The following is a 16,399-nucleotide window of genomic DNA, read 5'->3' on the forward strand; positions in this document are numbered from 1 at the left end:
CTCGGTAAGAAGTGTTCTTAAAATAGCTTGTGAAATGGAGGAGAAAGTCAGAGCTTAATGATGAAAAAGGTATGAAAATAACTCGAGTGATGGTGGGCACACGTGCCTTTTTGTTCAGAGACAGGACTGATTGTTGTTTGCAGACCTGAAGTGTCAGTCCAAAAATCTTTGGATCACATTAACACTTTCAAGTCAGCATGAGCCGCTGTATACGTTAACCAGCAAGGGCGATTAGTTCTGCAGTATGTAAGATCTGCCTGGAGTGGGAACATTGAGATGAAAATAGTTCAAATGGTGATTTGAAAGTGTCCCTTTAAAAAGTAGCTTGCTTTCTTCTCACACAGCCCACCATCCTGGTCTGTGAGAGGTTCTCAGTCTTCTCATGCATGTAGCTGCTTCTGAAGAGAAGCAAAGTGCTGCAGTTCTCCTTTCTCAGAGGGAGATGAGGCACCAAAGAAGTGGACAGTAGGGCTGTTGGAGGGTGAGGACTTGCTTGGGTGCTGCTCTCTGAGGGACACACCAGTACAGTCAACCTGTGTTCCCATCCCATCCTTCACCTTCTTCCTGGGTTGATTTAGGTTTTGGATGATGAACAGTCCTTGGGTTGTGCCTGGGATCTACTGGTGCCTTCCTCTTTGGGGAAATGTTTGATGTGAATGAAAAAAAAGGAACTGTTTACAACGGGAGATGCAGAGCTGGATGGATGGACACACCTGATAGAAACACAGGCAGCAAGTGAAGCAGGTAAGTGGTAAGGACAGTAGGCATCTTCTGGTGTCCCTGTCCAGGCTTCTCATGCAGCAGCAGGTTGCAGATGGGAGATGTCAGGGGAAGGTGGTCATGCGAAGTCCTAAATCCTGACTTTGCTTTGTTCTTGCAGCAGCACACACTGTTGCATTTCAGAAAGTGGGAGCAACCTTAATAACGTTTAACGTTGTTCATATGTGTCTAAAGAGTGGCATGGTGAATCACAGAAAATAAATGGCATTGAGAGAACAAAAAATAGTGAGCATTTAAGCTCCTGCAGGAGAGTGTTTTCTGCTGTTTGGGAAGCAACGAGCAGCATCATTTGGGTGCTGAGAGAAGTGAGGCAGTGCATTCCCTCTGGAAGCAGCCTGCACCACAGCAGGCTCCAAGCACTCATCCTGGAGTAAGGGATGTGCTACGTGTGTGTCCCTTGGGAGCAGTGATGTCGGGAGTCAGCAAATCACAGACTGGCTCCTGTCTGTGAGTGTAGGCACAGGGAGGGAAGGGCACGTGCCTGCCTGCTGTGCCTGGAAAGATGCATTGCGGCTGTCAGGAGCCAAAGCACAAGGAGCTCGCTGGTAACAAATATTAAACTTCTCTGAAACAACCAGAAAATATGCTGTTAGGCGGCTGGGAGGACTTCCCTGAGATACTATCACTTGTGTTGATAGCAACAAGCTAGTGACACTCAGCAATCTGCAAAGCAGCCATGTCTGCCTGGGAGAGATGGCAATTAAAAAGACAAATGCTGGGGACATAAGCCACCCCCTGGTGTCCCCAATCCTGTTGGAGGGAGCAGAACCAGCACAGGGGGAACGTGCTGCAGTTCCCAGCTGCAGGACAGCCTGCTGGCTGGGTTTGTAGGGTCATGCCCATAGCTGGGACTGTGGGACAGGTGCAGGGCTGGAGGTGATATGTCAGCGGAGGTGGTCAGAGATTTAGTGCTGCATATAAAGGTGATAAAAGAGCAGTGGCAGGTGTATTCTTGAGCATCTTCACTGAAGCAGCTGCTCTAGCTCCTTTGGGCCAGGAGTACAAGGTTGCCCCCACCCCCCCCCTCCCCCCCGATGGCTTTCCCCTGAGGGTCTGTGCCCCCCAGCACCAGTGCTCTGCTGCTCTGGCCCCTAGCACATCCCTTCCTTGTATGCAGTTCAAGCCATGGCCAACCTTCTGGCTGTGGAATCACTGACAGTGAGGGATGCTCGTTTGAAAGCTTGCTTTAGCTTTCTCCTGAATTACCTGGTGCTGAGGAGCAGTAAAATATTTATTAGATGTTACAAAACCAAGCCCAGAACAACAGCCTGCTGAGCAGTTAAATATTCCTCCTTGCGGTGGTACTGGAACAGCAGGTGTCCTAAGGAAATGGAGCTTTATCTGCTCCCGGTTGTGTGCTGCAAGCTGATCGCTCTGAGACAAAAGAGAGATGCTTCCTCTGGGAATTCCCTGCGGTCTTCCACTGAGCTGCTTCTTGCCAGACACAGGTGCTGCTGATGCTGACACGGTGCCTGCAGAGCAAAGGGCTTCCAGGCTCCTGGCTTTGATATCCTATGTAAATGCATTGACTGCTGGTTCATCAGAGGCTAATTGAAATCTGTGTTGGATGAGACAGATATAGGATTTGCTTAGGACCATGGCAGGGAGTTTGTTCTGCCCCATTTCTGAGGTCACCAGCTTGTTCTGGGCATGCAGTTTCTTTAATGCCAGACCAAGAAGGCAGGAAGTGTTCGGATGCCCAGATAACCCAACTGCTGGTGAACTCTACCCACGAATGTGTTCTGCTAGAGGGAATGTCTCTGCCAAGTGTTTGCCACAATGCCCTGCAGTTGCCTGCTGATGCCGAGTGCTGAGGGTGTCCTGCTTGGTACCAGCACTAGTAGTTCACCATCCCTGGGTCAATTAATTACGATTTTAACAGGCACATGTTTATCTGGCAGCCAAAGCATGCATGTGTTTTAGATAGATAAAGGCTGTGAAATGCTTTGCTGTACAAACAGACCGTGACGGTGATGTGGGGTGGTCACTTGGGTCCAATATGTGCAAGCAGGGCATTCTCTAGTTTCTGTCAAATGCAGAATGTTATTTCTTGTGTAAAGGCTGTTGGGCCTTGCAGGTGGTTGTGGGAAGAGCAGGAAGGGCTGGAAAATGAAGGGAAGGCTGTTAGAATAAACCTCGGTGAGCCACCAGAGCACTCCTGTTTCCTCCCGGCACTTTTCATCTTTATGTTTACAACAGAGAGCACTGTTGAAACTAAGTTTAATATAAAAGCAATTAATTCTGGCTACAATTGGCTTTCTCGGTTACCTCTGTAACAGTTATATGGACACGGATCAATATAGCAATGCTGTTTCACAGCCTGGTGGAAGACCCAAGGTCCCGTTAGCCATGGGCTGGTCCATGCTGCATGTCTACTGTGTCAGAGAGGTTCTCCTTTGCTATGGATGTGAAAATGTGTCTAGAGCTTGGGGTGAGGAGGAGGCAACTGATGTTCCAGTAGAGGAAAAACCCAGTGATTCATTTCCACAGCCCCCGGGAGTTCGTGTGCCAGATGAGTGTTTGGGAGCTTCTGTGTATTTCAAGAAGCATCATTTGTTTTGAAGGTAGCCCATTCAATATTGAGGAAGGAGCAGAAAGTATTGCTGCTAGGTAGTATTACAGGAATTGAACAAGTGAAGACTTGTGGAGATTGTACTAAGAAATAACCTGGGAAAAATAATAAAAATGTCATGCACATTGATAAAATCTCTAATGAAAAGCCTCCTTAGCTCAGGAGATCCATGCTCCTAGTTTGTCTTGTACCCTGGCACACTGATTTCAATGTTGCCTGCAGTTTCCCTGTTTCTTTTCTTGGTTTTCTTATGGCTTTAATTCTTTCACTGTTTCTGCTTGACATTCACAGCGGTTGCTAATGCAATATCGTCAATACATTTAATTAATGTCCTGATTTTCTGCTCTTCCAGATAATTAAATGCTTAATAAAAACAGACCTAGCACCTTCCCACAGGTATCTCCCACTTGATCACTACATTGTCTCTGTCTCGTCTTGTTGCTGACCCAGTTTTCTTTCCAATTCCATCAGGAGCTTCCATCAGTTCAGATAAGTCTGGAGCCCGTTTTACATCTGATGCTGTGCATATTGCCCAAGGGTTTGCGCTATCTGTAGTGCTATGAGCAAATGCCATGGAGGGTTTTAGGTGTCTGAGAAGGCAGATGGACTTTTCTATCAAAAAATTGAACCCTGCCAACCTTAAGGGCAGGAACTTGGCAATGCTTTCCTGCAGGGCTTGTTTCAGAATGACCAAGTTGAGGTGGGTCACTTAGAGGGATGGTTCTTGCTCCACCCTAGTGATGCTGAGCCTTGTTGTGTGTGTCAGACTCTCTGAAGTCTGGGTGCTTTCTGGACTGATGTTTTGGGAGTGAGAATGACCATTCTTCCTGACATCCACTCTGTTAGCAAAGGCTGTTGTGTGCTTTCTGAAGCAGAGATAGCCAGTCTTGCTTTATGTAGCTTTGATGAACACCTCTCCATAAGCACCAGGATAAACTAATACCAGATTATCACATTAAATGGCTATTGCTCACTAACCCTCCTCAGCACGGTGTTGCAGAATTAATTACCAGTATTTGTGGTGTTCGTTACCGCAGTCCCCAAACACTGCACATGGCGCATCATCCAGGCGTACTGATATTTATCGTCACATTTTCCAAGTGGTCCCTCTCCTGCTTTTTATCTCTAGCCATGTTTACCAGGCTTCATTATACTCCAGTCGTTTGGATATCTGTGGTTTTTGATGCTTTATTCAAAGCCATTTAGACCTTCAGAGCCATTACTTTTATTTCTTTCATCCATTCTAATGGGCTCGCTCCTTCTTCTGGCGTATGAGAAAGGTGAAAAAAAAAAAGCTCCTCATACCCTTCCCTAAACCTTCTGGTCACTAGTAAATAATTATCCTATTTTTTGCTGCTCTTTCCCCTTTCAGTTTGAAGTTGTCATGTATGCATCTTGTTCTGCTCCTTCTCTTCTATCTAAATTAATTCTTATCCTTAAGCCTGAAGTAGGCGCGTAGCAAACCAGACACAACAGCACTGAAATCCCTACAGATGAGTGTTACCCACATCTTAAAGTGTTTTACTGCCATTGCTGGTGCGTTACTTACGAACCTGCTGTGACGCTGTGCGATGAACTGAAAAGGTGGTGGTGGTTTTCTTTTTTTTTTTAGCTATATCTGTTTTTAAATTGACAGATAAATTGGCAGAAGAATGGTGTGTTATTTTACAAGGCTGAAATAAAGCCCTATGAAACTTCTATTGATGTCATTGTGCCAAAATTAGAGTTGTCTTGTATGTGGTACTGGCTGCGTGCTGGGTAGAAGCTGTTTTGAGCAGTGAAGGGACAGCAAAGTCTTTGCTTGGATAAGGTGAACAGGTTTGCCCTTGAATTCACATCAAATGGCATCAAATTCTTTCACCGTTGGTGCTGGCTGAGGTTTCATCTTTGACAAACCAATAGAAGCCAACAAGCCTAAATACATAAAGAAATAAATGAAAAACACACAAGAGATGAGTCCTCATCTTCTGGAAGGCAAGTCGAGGCTCTTTGGGGAGAGAAAATACTGTGTCTGCCAACCGTACACACAACAGTCTGCTTTGGACTTGGTGTCCTGAAGTGGTAAGAGTCTGTTGTACTAAAAGCAGTAAAAGTGCGTTTTGTGGTGGTGGGGTTGTGTGGAAATGATGTTCAGGGTAATTCTAGATGCTTGTGATTCTTAAAAGAACAGGTACTGTAGAAGAATATGCATTGTTGTTTTTTCCCAGGTACATAAACCTTTCTTGACTAATGTCGTCCTTTTGGTATGTTTTGCAGATTAGTAAGCAGCAGCTCCAGACAATCAAAGATCGTTTCCAGGCTTTTCTCAATGGAGAAACCCAGATTGTGGCAGATGAAGCATTTATAAATGCTGTCCAGAGCTACTATGAGGTAAGCAGAGGTGATTTCGCTGCTCATATGAATCACTGTTCTCACCTCTTTTATGGACAGGGTCAAATTTTGAACAAATGGACTCTTTGTACTTCGCACTTGCTCTTTTTTTGGTGCTTTGTTGACAGAGTTTTTCCCTTTTTAACACATCAAAAGATTTGTGAAGCTGAGGGCGTGCAGATGTGTTGTCCATAACTCAGCAGTGGCTCTCTCATGCTCCATGGCATATCCCGTAACTGGATTGTGGAGCAGCTCATCCTTCCTTTGCATTGAGAGAGATCTTCCAACCAACCTGTTGTAAAACACTTACAAGTGCTCTAAACCAAAGGAGGAGTGGGGGAGGTGTACATCACCAGAACTAGATGGCACTAAAGGATGTGGAGCATCTCTCATAATTGTGCTAAAGAATGATTGTGTGTGTCTTTCTTTTTTTCACCTCTTTGCCTGCAGCCTTTTAAATAATCTTTTCTCAGAAGGAAGAAGGTTCTGTTTCTGCAGGAAATCAGAGCTTGTGATTTGTATGAGGAGGGTTGCTTGTGGGTTTTTTTTTCCTAGCCTTTTTGCAGACCGTTTGTCTTTCTCCCTAGAGCTGTACTGTCATAAAGGGTGAAGGATTTGAATTGCCTACATAAAATATTTCTCTGGAAGTGGAATCTGCGAGGTCCAAAATCAGATACTGAAACTGAAGAGAATTTTAACTCTATAAAAGAAATGGCAGCAGCTGCTTCTGTGGTAGGAAAGCACAAATTATCCTTGGATTAACTCTATTAAACTGGCCTAAGAGTTACTTCTTCATCATTCTCCATACAGGAAGGAAGCTCAGAGTAATTTACATCTCTTCTCAGGAAAGAAATTGCCAATAGATCCTCAGTTTATCGCAGCTTTGCCAAACAGATGCTCTTAGAGAAAGTTTTCAAGATGGCGTGAGCTGCATTTTAGGATGTAAGAGCAGCATAATCTGTTTAGATGAGATTATTGGACAAGAAAATGAAACTGCTTATAAACAAACAAAGTACATCCCTGTTTCACTGGTGACTTTGTCTGAAAGTGTCTCCTGACCAGCTCCAGAGTCCTGTGCTATATAATTACATCAAGAAATCAAACTTTCAAACAACTACTCTACATTTGCAGTTCAACTGGACCCCGTGCCCTACATAACTTAGGCCACGAAAAGCATGATGCATTTAGAGCAACTTTCCAGACTTGGTTCCAGTTTTGCAAGACGAGGCTGTGTGCAGCGGGGATATTGGCTATGACCTCTTGCCATCTCCTACAGTCGGCATGCTGAGTAATTTTTCAGCTTCAGACTGTGCTGGGAGCTTAGATTCTGATAGCTTTCATCTGTTATCTAACCTGAAAACTGCTGTTCACACCCAGGATGTTATCACTAGTGTTCAAGCTCCATAAGGATAAGGAAGGCATGCTGGTATTGTTGCTGCACAGGCTCTCCCCGGAGTTGGGCTGGTCCTGGAGGAAGACCTGCTTCCATTCCTGATGGACTGAGCATCTGGGAACATAGAGTACCATGTTGCTGAGCGATATAAAAATCTACCATGTTCTCAAGTCATCCTTGGGCTTTATAATTTTTGAGAGCTGACTGATGCACTCCTGTGCTGGCACAGCTTCTTCCCAACCTGCCACATTCATCAGTTCTCAGCAGCATTAATAAAACAGCACTTCTTGCTAGGCATTGATCGCCCTGCTTCATTCAGGGCGTGGAGGGGGAGAACCAGCACAGCATCCCCCTGTCACCCTCTCACCCCTTGGCTTTCTGTGGCTCCGAAGGAATCTCCTGCTCTGCTGGGCCTTGTTATGTCTGGACCCTCTGTTATTACAATGGCAAGAACACCTTCATCAGCTGCCTTCTCCGTCCTGCTGCCAGAGTCCTGCACCTCACAGGGCGACCTGCAACAATCTGGTCTGGTTTAGTAGCTTGGTGTAAATCTGGTCCTTGCCAGGGTTGCCCATGCAATCACAGATCCGTGCAATGCTGTTGACCTGTGTGGGATGACTGGACTCCTGCTAACAAGGCAGAATTTGGCGAAGTGGACATATGCAGTAACTTTCTTATTAAAACGTTTGATAGAGCAAAATATAATCTTTCTTTCCTGAATGGCATTTACTTATCAGGCAAAGTGTGGCCATGGTATTGCCTGAAGATCTACATTGCATCGCAGTGTTTCTGTGCTAGCACACACAAAGCAGGAGCTTCACCTGATTTCATTAACATCACATGGTACAGATGCAGCCTCCGTCAGTCTGGCAGCACGTGGTTGTTGAGTGGGAAGTTGGAAAGCATGCTGGTGATGAGTTAGTACTTCTGCTGGCAGTGAAATGCTATTTGTGGCCCTTCAGGAGTGAGGGGGGATTGTTCTTAACCAACACCATCCGAACTTATCCTTTCTTCACAGGTGTTTTTGAAAAGTGACCGCGTTGCAAGGATGGTGCAGAGCGGGGGCTGCTCGGCCAATGACTCCCGAGAGGTCTTCAAGAAGCACATTGAGAAGAGGGTGCGCAGCCTGCCTGAAATCGACGGCCTCAGCAAGGAGACGGTCCTGAGCTCCTGGATGGCAAAGTTTGATGCCATTTACCGCGGCGAGGAGGATCCCCGCAAGCAGCAGGCCAGGATGACGGCGAGCGCTGCCTCCGAGCTCATCCTCAGCAAGGAGCAGCTCTACGAGATGTTCCAGAACATTTTGGGGATCAAGAAATTTGAGCATCAACTGCTGTACAACGCTTGTCAGGTAAGGTCCTCCTTCTTGCACAGGGGGGAAATGGAAGGGGTTCGAGGGTAGGTGGCTGCTGGTGGAAATACTGCTGTTATAGACTGGAGACTCTGGGTCTGAACAGATGAGAGAATTTCCAGAAGGAAAAGCATTTTGGTTCATGGTGGGATTTGTGCACTGCCAGTTCTGTTCTGGCAGTCAAAGAAGGCCTCCTTCTCTTGCATGTGTTTTTTCTCTTAGTTGGTTTCCTAGGGGTTTATGTGGTTGTTTTACATAGTCTTTATAAGTTTTCTTTCCTGAAACCCCATAGAATTGCTGAGATGGGAAAATTTCATTCCTGAGCTCTGCTTCTGGTTGAGCAGGTCTTTGATGGGACCCACGAGGGCTCTTTGGCTGTGACTTGGTTGCCTTTATGCTGTCACATCACCCACCTAAATGACAGAAGCACTTTATTGCAGCCTGCAATAACCTTATTAGTGTTGGAAGCTCAGCTGCCCTGAGGGTGAACGTCTTATGCAAACTCCCTTGTTTAGGGGAGAGGGGAAGCAGCACACTGCAAGGCAGGGCTGTGCGCCTGCAGACCAGTCAGTGCCTCATTTTCCATGACTGTTGCTTCCCAAAGCAGAAAGAATCCCAGATCTCTACTGCCTTGGGGCTGCTCTTGTTGCACCCAGTTCCCAGGTGAATGCAAACCTTTCCCCATGCCTCATTTTCCCCCCTCAGTGAGATCTGGTACCCCAGGGATGCTGGGCTGGGTGCTACAGTGCTGCTCACACCAGCCTGTGCCCCAGATTGTGGTTCTTCCATCAGATATCGATATCACAGCAGGATAAGGGATGACAGTCATAGGAAGGGCATGGTAATGCCAGGGAGAGTTTTCTGAGGAGGAGTAGACCCTGTAATGATGGAGTTCGGCTTCTAATTGGAATTAATACATTTGAGACCAATTCTGTCTTGTGTCTAGACATTTCCAAGTTTGTTCAAGACGTGCAAAATTATTTTGGATGTATTTTTTTTTATCCTGTAAGGAGCTTAATTATCTCGCATTTGTTCTTCATCTCAGTCCTTTATGGCAGAGTGGGGAGAGGATAAACATCCCTGACTAAGGCTTGTTCACAGCAAAGGCAGTAGCAAGGACTGCATCAGTCCTCATAAATTATGTTTGCAAACTAGATTTCATGCCTCCGTCCCCTGATGGAGAACTTCTGTAATATCAGATCCACAATGTTGTCAGTGGTGGGTTGAGAGCTGAGTCAGTTTTGCAGTTGTTTTTTCTAACCTGTACTCACTCAAGCCCTCAGTCTCCCATCCTCCCTGACCTGCTCGCAGCTCAGGAACTTGGATGGCTTTGTGTAAGCCTGTAATCTTACTCGCTTGCTTTGTGGCTCCCAGGGATGCAGAAAGCAGTATCTGATCGCTTCTGCACTGCTCTGTAGATGATCTCTGCTTTTGAGAGCCTTTCTGGCTGGCACCTTGAACCCAGTGGCAATTTGTGCTGGCTGCTCCCTGCAAATTGTCTTCCTGTATGCAGCAAACCATTTCCTGCTGTAGGCCATAGCTGTACTCCGGAAGCCAAGAATCTCTTGTAATTTGAGCTTCCAAAGAATGATATAATTTCTTCTGGAAGTGAGTATCAGCATGGGATTTGCTCAGTTCTTAGTACCTGCGTAGCAAGGATGAGCTGAGCACTTCGATTCTGTCCTGGAGCACCAAAATTGCTGTGGACCTCTATTCCTTCTTGCATTTTCCTAGTTAGTCTGTTGCAGGAGATAGAATTCGAACTTATCAACCTGAAGCTCCCAGCACAATCCAAAGCTGCACATCACTCATCTGGATTATTTTTTGCAGCAGAGCTGCTGGGCACAGCAACTGATGTGCATTGAGCAGTGGTTTGGTAACCTGCCCCTTTTCCTCTTCATCTCTTATGACAAAATGCTTAAGTCAGTTGTGGAACAGATTCCCTGGAGCACCTATGGGTGGTGGAGGACTCCGGGGGCAGCTGTTTATGGGGGCACAGGGGCAGGTTCTGTACTTTCAGATGTGCTGTGGCCATGGCAGGGCTGGGCGATGCTTCTGCATGATTTCATTCCAGCTTCGTCTCCCCTCCCTGACTTTAAATTTTCATCAATTCTCATTTGCCGTATCTGCCTGACAAGTGCTGTTTTACAAGCACCTCTCCCGGTCTGTCAGCCTGTGCTGCAGATCAGCAGTGAGCTCCCCGTGCAGCTCTCAGCCTGCACATATAGCAGGAGCTGCAGCTCAGAGCCCACCCTGTGAGCTTTGTGGCCACTGACACCTGAAAATGGTCATTGCTTTTCGCTCAGTGTTTTACTTCGGTCCTGATTTATTTCAGTCGGTGCAATTATTTTGCTTCCCTGACTTGGGCTGCGTAAAATGGTTGGGTACTGAGTTAATTGGGAGTAAAACTTGAATCCTTTTCTTAATAACCTGATTGAAGCTCCCATCCCCTGTTTCCTAAGAGCAAGGCATGTTGTATGTTCTGTTTGTGCATAAACATAAAGCAAAAGGAAGACATTGGTGGGCGTAAAGCAAGAGCAGGAATGGCGCTGGGAGTCCCAAAAAGTTGCTTGAAGTTCAGTGTGGAGCAAGGAACATTTCTCTTATGTGCCCTCCTATTACATCATACTCACTAATTGCATAAAGATTGCATCACTGGGAATGTGTTTCTGTTCACATCTGAAATGTTATTTTGTTTGTGCAGGAGGAGGATTTCTACAGGGATTGTTTTCAATGCAGTATCCCCAGGTGGTGTGAGATGAGTGCGTTCTTAATGTGATAGAGATGATACAGCAGGATCTGAGACAGCAAAAGGGACTGATGTGGTTGGAAAAGTATTTAGGAAACAAAGATGGGAAGCGGTGCTGTAGCAGATTGGGTTTGGAGGGAAGGGTTGTTAAGCACAGCCTCTGACTAGAGCGTTTTAAATAATAGGGACAGTAAAGTTGTTGTGCTCTTTGGTTTTGCATAATACACGCAGTGTGGATTGGTGTTTCTGCTCCATCAGGGTTGGTGTCTCTGCTGAGGGAGAGGTGTTGGAGGCTTCCTGTTCTGCTCCCAAGCCCAGAGCTTGGGTCTGGCTCTCCTGCTTTGCAATGAGCTGTGGAGGAGTCACGCAGGAGAAACATACGTTATTTTAAGGTGTTGGGCATTTCCAAACTTAGCTTTTTGCTGCAGTCAGCTTTTCCTTTGGCCCAGCTCTCTATTTTGCACTGACTTTGATGGCTGAATTGCAACAGCATCTCTGGAAATCAGGCTGTGGTCTTGTTATTCCCCATCTGTAGGGCAGTGATTTACTTCTCTATCTCATACTGTGTCTGAAAGTCATTTTTAGCACACTCTGAAGGGGAGATGCAGTCGAGTGCTGTTCAGTTAATCCAGCTGCAGTGATCCCTCCAGAGCCAATCTCTGATAAGCTGTGTGCTTCTGTCCGCCCGCACTGGGCTCTCAGGCTGTCCCTGTAGCATTGCCTGAATTCACAGGCTGCAAAATCAGACTTTCTTTTCCTCCCAGGGCCTGGAGCGTTCCATGGCATTTCTGTTCCATCTGAAAAATGTCTGTGCTAAGCTTCCAATTTCACCTAATTCCCTTAGAATGAGAAACAAGTAGCTAAATATAGGCATGTCAGACCTGCTGAGTAATACATAGTAATGCATGGTTGAAGGTCATGTTCTTTCAACATCTGTTCCCGTCCATCTGGGTTGTAGATGTAAGTTGCATGCACGTGTGTGTGGTACAGCACAGAGCACGTACCAAGCCCCCATATCACCCAGAGGGATCAACATCACTCTTCTCTGCAGTTATTTTGTATGCTTTAAGGACCTGTGATCTCAGCTAGGAAGCTTTTCAACCCAAATCTTACCAGCCAGAGCAGGCTCAAAATTGGAATGCACTGTTATGACGTTTATTTATCCAGCTGAATTAGGACGCTGTGTCCCAAGGCTGACATCTCTCACAAAGCAGGAAGCTCCCTTGTCAGAAAACACAATCAAAAAGAAGCTGGTTCCAGAGCTACCAATAGAAAAGATACTTCGAATTTCTGTCCCAGATCAAATATTTGAGTTCATCTCAATTCAGTATTATACATAATCCGCTACGGCGGTATCTCTCCTTCTACCCATCCTTCATCCTTTTGGGCTGGATATTAGGAGAATCTTCTCATCTAGAAGAGTGGTGATGCATTGGCACAGGGAGTGATGGAGTCATTGTCCCTGGGGATGTTCCAGAGCCACGAAGATGTGGCACTGAGGGATGTGGTCAGTGGGCAGTTGTGATGGTAAGTGAATAGACTAAGTGGCTGTAAAGATCATTTCCAACCTTGATGATTCTGTGATTCTATGATTCATCTCCTCCATTCAGTTGGTTTTCCCAAACCTGATTTTCAGTGTGGTGTGTTGAGACCTGAAGGCTGTAATTGTTAGCAGAGATGCTGTGGTAGCGCTTGGAGGATGTGGTCTGCTTTGGTCCAGGGCTGGAACACATTGGGGCAGAACACAGAAGGCCTTCAACAGCACAGACAGCAGGATGAAGGTTAGGCTGACCTCAAAATTGAAGTTTGATTTGTGTCTCCTCCCAGAACCAAGTGTTTATCTTTTTTTCTGGTGAAGAATTCCCAGCTGCACCTTGCGATGAGAGCTGAGCCCATGGTCATTGTACAAAGCATTGTGTTTACCTGTCCATGGTCATCTGTGTCTTCATTCCAGGGATGTTTTTTAGCATTAGATCACTCTTCTCTGCTTCCTGTGTGTGAATTCTGGAGAACAGAAGGCAATTCCTTTTCATCTTAGCTTCCTTCTGGAGCTCAAAGTCTATGAAATGGCCATCAGTAGTGTGCTGGATGTTTAGTGCTGGCTTCATTGACCCCTGCAAAGAGCACAGCAGATGATGGCACAGAGCAAAGGGCTGCCCGTGTTCTGTACCAAGGCCCAGAGCGTTGGTCTGAGCCAGTTTCCTTTTTTCCTATCTCCTTTCACTTCTATGAAACACCTTTTGCTTGCCCCACCAATCGCTGCACCGACAGCGTCATTCCCCTGCCTCTCTTAGAACAAAGCCACCGCCAACAAAAACGGGCTGAGGGGCTTTCAAGACGATCAAAAGCCTCAAAATCCATAAAGCATCATACACTGTTTTCAGTAATTCAGTATTTATTTCCATGGAAACGGAAATGGCAGCCCAGAGCCTTCTGCAGGGCTGTAATTACTCTTGTAGCAGCCCATGGCAGCCGCAGCATGCCTGTCAGCTGCAGCCGCTCCAAAGGACAGCCGTGATTTAGAACTGGATGGGAAATTGAAAAGGAATAAGCGTTGGGAAGCAAATGGAATTTCCCCCTTTGTAATAGTGCCGTGTGGATACGCACAGTGACTCAAGAAGGGGAGCTGCCCTTCTTTTGCTTTGAAGAGCTGCGTTTGCACGGAAGGGAGAAGGTGGGGGTAAGGCAGGCGATGGAGAGATGTGGTGGCAGAGGGCAGTGCTGCTGGCCTGGTGTGTCATATTGCCGCTGTGTTTTGGGGAGGAAAATGCATCAGTCGGTCTGTGTCAGGGCAGTCTGTGCAGCACTGGGCGTTGGGTTTGTGCAGGATGTGTATGGACGCCTGTGTGGGTTTGTTAGCAGTAGGGTCAGCCCATGTTCTGTGCTGTTATGGACTGAGAGAGCAATCTTGGCCCCTGTAATTAAATTTAAAGCAAATTAGCTCTTCTATTAAACAAAATAAATCTGATGCAGCCTAATGCTGTATTCTCCAGCTATGGCTGATCAATCGCTCCTGCAAAGAGAAGGCAAATGCTGCTGAGCAGATGGTCTTGGCTGAGGCATGGTCAATTAAACTAATTAAAGATGCTTTCATTTAATCAGAGGGTGTTTTAACCCTGTTAGCTGCCAGTTGGGATGTATGTTTTTGTGCACTGGGAACTTCAAGTTCTGGCCCCACTATGGACACGTTCTGGTTTTACAGCCCCTTTACAGAAACCAGACTAGGGTACGTCCATAGAGCAGATGTTTAGCAGGGAAATTATAACGTCATGCAACAATAGTGAAAACTTGCAGGGGAAAAATGAGTCGCTTGCTTCTGATGCTCACCGGAGATATTTATGGGACTGGAGAAGTCTTCTGCACTGAGTCTTTCCCGTGCCACCCCCTGGCAGATGGGTATGGATGCTCTCTGCAGCAAAGACAGATGTCATTTGTTCCACCAAAAGGTCAGCAATCACTGGTGGCTTGCTGTAGCAATTTATTCGAGGGGCAGGGGCAGGTTTCAGTTTCCAGACAAGCTCTAGGATGGAAAGTCAGCCTCTCATTTCTGCTCTCTTCTGGTGCATAAAATGTTTTGGCTGCTGGGAATCACTTCACTGTGAGGTTCTGGAGATTGGTTTAATTCCTGATTTGCTGCAGAAACCCACAGGGTTTGTTCGAGCCAAAGTTTTTATTTGTTTGCTTAATGGGGCACGTGGTTGTTTGTCACAAGTGGGCATCTTTACTATTTCCTGTCCCACATCCCTTCTGATCTCCCTGATGCCCTCTCCCATCATCCCAGTGACTGGTGACCCCAGCCAACAAGGCAGGAGTGACCAAGAGCTTGCTGATCTAATGGAAGATTATCTCAAGCTGCAGCAGGGAGGACTGACATACACAGCCCGTTAATGACACTGTCAGTGGGCAGCATTGAGGGGCTGCAGCATCCCTCTGCATTTCCAACAGCTCAAACAAATTCAATCACAAACAGTTGTGCTTTATCCAGAGGGCCACGTGGACAGCTTCATGCATCACACCAGATCTGTCCTACTCAGCAGTATTGATCCCTGCAGGTACATTAGGGCTGAAGTGAGGGTGATTTTCAAGATGTTCATCCTTTTGTGATAGTGTTTTTTTATTCTCCTATTTAGTGAGGGTTTTACTGTGGTGTGGTGTCAGCAGAATGTTCTTTGTTGTCTTTGTGGACTGATTACCATTGAGATATCTCTTCAGTTTTATTTTTGTTTCAATTGGCCCCATGAATAGTTCTCATCAACTGCATTCACGCTGCAAAGGAATGCATAAAATAACCATGGTTACCTTATGAAATATCAATGACTTGACATTTTCAGCCTACCTTAACCTCTCTATTTAGGGACTGCTAATTCTCTTCTTTCAGCCGACAATCTATTTGTTGGCGTGACTTTCCTGCTTCTTAGCCAGACTGACTTTCTTTCATCGAATCAGGAGCCTCATTTCAAATGGACATTTATTAATACCGTTCTGATTCCTTGCCACCACCTTTCATTTGGGAAAGACTAAGCTGAGCAGCCCATTCCTGACACCTAGTAGGACCAGTTGGGGAAAAAAAATCCAGAGCACTGAGTTGTGAGCTGATCAGCTGATGCTGCCACTTGCAGGCTAACAGAAGGCTCTGGAAAGGGTAGCACTTTTGTCCTCAGATTTGTAATTGGGAGAGCTGTGCCAGTGCCTTCTGCCTGTGCTGGTGCCTGGCAGCTTCCAGTGCCCAGCTTTGCCACAGGAGCAGATCAGAGCCTATGCGAGGGCAGGAAGGTGGACCTTCCCTGGCACAGTTTATGGAGGGAGAAGGTGAAGCACTGGGGAGATTTCTCAGAAGCTAGAGAAATAGGAAAAGGTCTTGAGCATCATTAAATGTGACAATATAAGGGAAATTTAACTTGAAAGCATTTCACTGGAGAGGAGATTTGGGATGGCGCAAAATAGACATTGCAAAGGTGTTTCCCTTTATGTTAGCAGAGAGAAAACGGCTGGTGAAAAATTGGGGAGCAAATGGAGAAGCTGCTGAGTTCGGGGAAACCTCTTTGCACTGACAGCCCTATTGATCTCATGGCACATGTTGCCACTCCATGTCCTCACAACACCCATTAGGTCTGCCCAGGGCAAAGCCAAGCCAAACCTTGTCAGAAACAGTTGGGTATGGTAGCAAAAGGCAATAAGAAAAAG

General features: G+C 46.2%; 1 protein-coding gene across 5 annotated transcripts in view; it reads left to right on the forward strand.

The window, feature by feature from the left end:
• CADPS (calcium dependent secretion activator) overlaps positions 1-16,399 on the forward strand; it is a 171,036-nt gene that overhangs the window by 21,796 nt on the left and 132,841 nt on the right. For all 5 annotated transcript variants that reach the window (XM_072347840.1, XM_072347843.1, XM_072347841.1 and 2 more), the window contains exons 2-3: positions 5,609-5,722; positions 8,134-8,466. In XM_072347840.1, coding sequence (XP_072203941.1) covers positions 5,609-5,722; positions 8,134-8,466 — 447 coding nt within the window. The remainder of the gene's footprint in view (positions 1-5,608; positions 5,723-8,133; positions 8,467-16,399) is intronic.

Source organism: Excalfactoria chinensis, chromosome 12, assembly GCF_039878825.1.
Source record: "Excalfactoria chinensis isolate bCotChi1 chromosome 12, bCotChi1.hap2, whole genome shotgun sequence".
NCBI classification, from domain to species: Eukaryota; Metazoa; Chordata; class Aves; order Galliformes; family Phasianidae; genus Excalfactoria; species Excalfactoria chinensis.